The sequence below is a fragment of the Curcuma longa genome, chromosome 1, assembly GCF_044706935.1.
Source record: "Curcuma longa cultivar G26 ecotype Majalengka, Jawa Barat chromosome 1, ITB_CL_G26_1.1, whole genome shotgun sequence".
Classification (NCBI taxonomy): Eukaryota; Viridiplantae; Streptophyta; class Magnoliopsida; order Zingiberales; family Zingiberaceae; genus Curcuma; species Curcuma longa.
In genome coordinates, this window is record NC_133861.1 from 22,666,240 (window position 1) to 22,671,819 (window position 5,580).

Sequence of the window (5,580 nt, forward strand, 5' to 3'; positions counted from 1 at the left end):
CAAAGTCTCCCTAAGAAAGTGGTCGCTTTAGTAAGACTACCTTGAAAGTAAGTGTCGCGTTTGGATAGACACTTTGGTATAATTCCAAAAGTCTATACCAGTATCTTGGGATATACCACCTGCATGTGTATAAATATTGAGGTAAGAAAGTAAATAGTATTTAGGGTGTCAACAATCATCATGGTGAAATCAAAATCCTAGAATCATTTTCCAAAATCAGGTTTCTCCTACGACTCCTCATATTTTCTCGATTCGTTTCCTTTCTTTCTCAATTCTTATGATTTTCGATTGTCTACGTAGATTGATTTGTGATTCTAACTGGTACTTGATTTTACAGTTCCTGTGATATCGATATCACATTGACAGCGCGAATATGTGATACGCTGTGAAAAAATAGTTAAAAAAAATTTATTTCTTTTCCCATCCGCCGCGCTACTTAACACGCACCCGACGCCGCACCTATAGGTTTTTGTCACGCCGCACCTTTCTGTTCTTCGCGCTCCCGACGCCGCGCTCGCCCGCCCGCACTGTGCCCGCCCGAGGTCTGCCGGCCGGCCTCCCGCGTTCGCTCTCCCGCCCGCCGCACCCTTTGTTCTTCGCGCTCCCGACGCCGCGCTCACCCACCCGCGGTCTGCCGCCCGCCCGCGCTCTGCCGCCCGCCCGCAGTCTGCCGGCCGGCCGCGTTCGCTCTCCCGGCTGCCCGTGTTCGCTCTCCCGGCCGCGTTCGCTCTCCTCTAGCCTCTCCCGCCCGCCCTGCCGACCATCCGTCACTCCCCTTGCAGCGGCAAGAAGAAGAGGTAGGAAGAATAGGTAAAATGGAAGAACCCTAGGGAGTAGATACATTCCTCTGGCTCCCCAAGGGCCAGAGCTTCAGTTACCTACGCCAAGCTTCATTTTAATCTCAAGAAACATTATTAAATTCTGCATAATGTGATGGATACTTTGATCACTCATATATAGTTTGATATTTTTTAGGTGCTTTTAACTACCTGCAAAGTGATGGCTCCATTCACACCTTTCTTTACGGAGGTTCTTTATCAAAACCTTCGGAAGGTCTCTAATGGATCTGAGGAAAGTGTTCATTATTGTAATTTTCCTTCAACATTAGGGAAGGTATAATTATCAGTTTCTTAGCAGCAATTTTTCCGTTACTGTATAATTTCTTCCAGTTCCATTTTAACTTGCTTAAATATCTTCTGCCGATATCTTTAGAGGGACAAGCGCATTGAACAAAGTGTCACGAGGATGATGACCGTCATTGACCTGGTGCGCAACATTCAGGAACGTCACAGTAAACCTCTCAAAACACCACTCAAGTATGAGGAATTGATTTTTTACTTTTTACTATAATGTCTTCCTGTTTATTGAGCGATTGTTTTTGTTCTTTTATTTTCAGGGAAATGATTGTTGTTCATCCTGATTCGGACTTCCTTGAAGATATTACTGGAAAGTTGAGGGAGGTCTGGTTTTAACTAAATTTTGTTTTCTTGCATTAGTGTAGTTTCCATTTGCATTTGCTACATTCTTAATTTAAAGATTTGGATTTTTTTTGGAGGTGTAAATTTATATGAATTATATTAACATTCCCTCTGGTTAACCCATCTATTGCTGTTGGAGTTTAGTAGGAAAACAATAATTCAGAAAATGACCAATTTCTCTTTATGATTGTCATTGTTCAAGAGCATAGAAAATCCTAAACGCATTAAACAGACTCAGTTCTAACTGACCAGATAAGAATAGTGAAATTCAGGAACCTCAATTTTAGTGATACTTTGCTAATTTTAAATTTTGAAAGCAAACCAAGCTTCCAAGAGAACAATGAACGCCAAAAGAAATACCAATCCCTTTTCTTTTTATATTTATTTTGAGGTTACTTATCATCTTTATGTGTTATTTTCTGTCAAAGATTTGCTTTATTACACCTTTCATTGTTCAAATATTTATCCTTGTTCTTCCAATATGGGATCACTTTACTGAAGTGAAATGCAAATGTTCTCTGGATATTGTAGTACGTGATGGAGGAGCTCAATGCTAAATTAGTGGTTCCTTGCAATGATCCTTTGAAGTATGCTTCATTACGGGCTGAGCCTGATTTTAGGTATGCTGTGGCTTTCACTAAGTCTTTTGGAATCCTTCAGGTTGTGATAGCTGATTTCTGTTTTGTATTTTTTTTTAGCGTATTAGGTAAAAGATTAGGGAAGGCAATGGCTGCTGTGGCTAAGGAGGTTAAAGCAATGTCTCAGGCTGACATACTGTTATTTGAGCAATCTGGGGAAGCCACTTTCTCTGGGCATTGCCTGAAGCAGAATGATATAAAGGTCTAAAATTTAAGATCTTCAAAATCTTATAAAGTTTTGGTATATGATTAATCTTCCGTAGAACACTTGAGCTAATCATTCTTTAGGAAACTTTGCAAATGGACTACTGTCTACTTTAAATCATAGTTCTAGATATTTTTTGTACTGCCTGTTCCAGATTGTATATACATATATGGCCTGGTATACAGGTACATACTACATACTGTTTGGAGTCTAGACTGGTATTGTTATCATACTGATAATTCAAACCATTCTCTACATTTGCTGCATTAGTTTTCCATTTCAAAGATATGCATAGCATAAGTCAATCTTTAGATTGCATAGCTGTTGCTATTATTGAAGATGTTAATTGTTTATGACCTACTTGTTTATAGCTTTGGAGTGTTGTTACTAGAGACAGTTACTGGTAGGGATCCTGTAGATTACAGCAGGCCAGCAAATGAGGTATGACTAATGGAATATAGAATTGAATTAATGTTAAATATAACTTTTCTAAATATGTTTTCCATTCTTCTTCTTGACTGGTAGGGATCCTGTAGATTACAGCAGGCCAGCAAATGAAGTCATGGATCTAAATCTCAAGGTGAAACCAGCCATACGGGTGCTTAAGCGCACCCTTTTGGTTGCACTAAGATGTACGTTGACCCGGATTCTGATAAGAGACCCAAGATGGGACAAGTTGTTCGAATGCTCGAAGCAGATGAAGTTATATTATTTTGTTCCTGATCATCATTTGTAGTACAGTACATATTTCCACTAGTTTTGTTTGACTAATATAGATGCTAATGATTTTGTTTATAGTGTTAATGCTAATGTTTATAGTTTTATAGTAAAGATGAATTTTTGTATGTGGTATTTGTATGTTCGATTATAAATGTTTATAGTTTGGATTGATTTTGTCTGCAGCGTAAAGATGAATTTTGTTTGTAGTAATGATTTTGTTTGTTGCTAATGATATTTGTATGTGATATTTTTATTTGTATTTGTATTATATATTTGTGTATATAGGTTTATTTGTATATATATTTGTGTATTTATTAAAAATATAATTATCCGTAGCGCGCGGGGTGTATGCTGCGAATGCACCTTTCCGCAGCGCGCGGGATGCGTGCTGTGAAATATTGCACCTTTCCGCAGCGCGCGGCCCGCGTGCTGCAGATGCAACTTTCTGCAGCGCGCGGGCGTGCGCTGCGGATGCAACTTTCCGCAGCGCGCGGGCGTGCGCTGCGGATGCAACTTTCCGCAGCGCGCGCCCTGCGCGCTGCGGATGAATTATAACTTTCAACAGCTTGGAGTTATGCAGCATGCAATGTGCGCTGCGGATAGCTTAATTGCGCGCTGCGGAAAGTCAAATTTGTTGTAGTGATCTTTTATTATTTGACAATAATCATGTATTTATGATTTTCGCCGATCAAGCATTATTTAGGTTATCTTCTTACTTTTTTATATATTTTTATTTTTTTAGTTTGGATGACTACTCTTTGTGTATTTTATTCATAGGACGTGAATATCTTGGCTTTGGAGCATAATTAGAGACGAAAAGCCTAAGGATAGCATGATGCAACATGAAACATGGCCTACTTGTGACCCCTTCCACAGCCTTGTACCATCCAAGAAAAAAAATTGGCATTAGAGCGTCAATTGAAACTTTTAGCCTGGTCAAACTGACCAGACCTAGGTATATTATCAAATATCGAGATCTTAAAGGCAAACTGGTGCTCCCTGTACCAACACTAGAGTCCCCGAAATGTTATGTAATGAAACTTCTTCGTATCCTATCCGGAAGAAGATTACGATTGTCATCACCTTGCTCTTCGGAAGATCAACCTGTCAGAAATGGTTCTTGTCTTCATGATCTTCGTATTGTTCTAGTAACAACAAACAAAGGTGATGACCCTCAATTTAGGTTTGATTTACCATTGTTCATTATTTTGTTTTGTTTATATTGCTACAAATCAATGATAAAATCCTATTTAGGATTATTTTGACTCTTTACAGATTCATGGACAAAGAATAATTCATTTTTCTAGAAAGCCTTTCACGTGCGATCTACAAATGGGTATAGGGTGAGCACATTCTCTTAAAGATTCCTATATTGTATTGCAAAGGATATGATGGGGTATTATAGTATACTCTTAATAAGAGATAAACTATATAAGTGCAAAGCGAGGGTCACTTCAAAATTATAAGCACTTATGAATTCTCAAGCCATGTTCATGGACAAAATGGAGACAGTAGAGAATCAATAAAAGCCTAGGTGGGTAATTGTGTAGCTAAGATAGTCTTAGTTTACAATAATTGTTGAACAATGTAGACATAATTCATTGGACAACTAAGTAAATGTGATCATATTCCACTACTAAAAGTTTAAAGTCACAAGCTACCTCTATCGAAGCAATAATCTTTCGTTAGAACTCTTGTTTGAGACTTGAAACTTATCCATAATTTCTATTCATATGAGCGATTGTTGAAAAATTAATTTTCTTAACCAATAAATTGAATAAGGATATGAATGGTTATTTCATGAATAGACTATCATAAATCAATATTTCTAGAGTGAATGAAAAATTAATGTCTATGATTATTAATAAAGGGTTGGTTCAGTATGATCGAAAAAAAGTATTAGCTTATACATGAGTTAGATTCAAGGATGAATTTACACATGGACTGGGGGCCACCCCCCAACCCATGTGTAAATCCACCCTAGTCCACTAAGCATCTAATAATTGATGCATAGTTGTCTCGCAGACAAGCTTGAATATTAACTCAAACGTCGGCGGTCTATTAAGAGGAGCTCATAGTAACTTTCCGCTCTCAGATTTGCCAATCCACGTGTAAATAATTAATTGTCTTCTTAATAACTAGGGTTTAAAGTCTACGTATAAATAATTAATTGATAACTAGGGTTTAAAATGACAGGGATGGCTAACTGAATCTTCCCTATTTACATTCTTTCTCCCGATCAAATCTTTTTCGATTCACTCCAAAATCCGTGCTGCTACTTTCCCGTCGATTGTGCCACTACCGACCATCGGATTTTGAAATTGATTACATATTAGGAAAGCTCGCGACCTAAGATTTCTATTGATAGTTTGGTATAAAAATTTTAAATTTTGCATTGGAGCTGCGCATGAACTTGTTCATCGTCATCGACCATCGTGCAACCTAGGATGGTGATTTTTAGGAAGTTTATAACTCAATTCCAGCTCTAAATTGAGAATTCAGAGGTTATTTGAGGGTGAACAAATTTTTGGAATGATTT

General features: G+C 38.0%; 1 protein-coding gene across 1 annotated transcript; it reads left to right on the forward strand.

The window, feature by feature from the left end:
• The first annotated feature begins 999 nt into the window (after positions 1-999).
• On the forward strand, positions 1,000-3,112 carry LOC141826310 (isoleucine--tRNA ligase, cytoplasmic-like). The gene is made up of 7 exons (XM_074713554.1): positions 1,000-1,113; positions 1,213-1,316; positions 1,397-1,460; positions 2,010-2,098; positions 2,177-2,318; positions 2,693-2,762; positions 2,847-3,112. The coding sequence occupies exons 1-6, from the start codon at positions 1,000-1,002 to the stop codon at positions 2,726-2,728; spliced, it is 549 nt and encodes a 182-aa protein (XP_074569655.1). The 3' UTR covers positions 2,729-2,762; positions 2,847-3,112.
• Positions 3,113-5,580: the final 2,468 nt, after the last annotated feature.

What these genes read in the sequence shown, in the direction of transcription:
- LOC141826310 (XM_074713554.1), top strand. Translation starts at nt 1,000, where the DNA reads ATGGCTCCATTCACACCTTTCTTTACGGAGGTTCTTTATCAAAACCTT. An exon ending in CGGGCTGAGCCTGATTTTAG is followed by an intron (nt 2,099 to 2,176) that starts GTATGCTGTGGC and finishes ATTTTTTTTTAG; the next exon opens with CGTATTAGGTAAAAGATTAG. An exon ending in TGAAGCAGAATGATATAAAG is followed by an intron (nt 2,319 to 2,692) that starts GTCTAAAATTTA and finishes ACTTGTTTATAG; the next exon opens with CTTTGGAGTGTTGTTACTAG.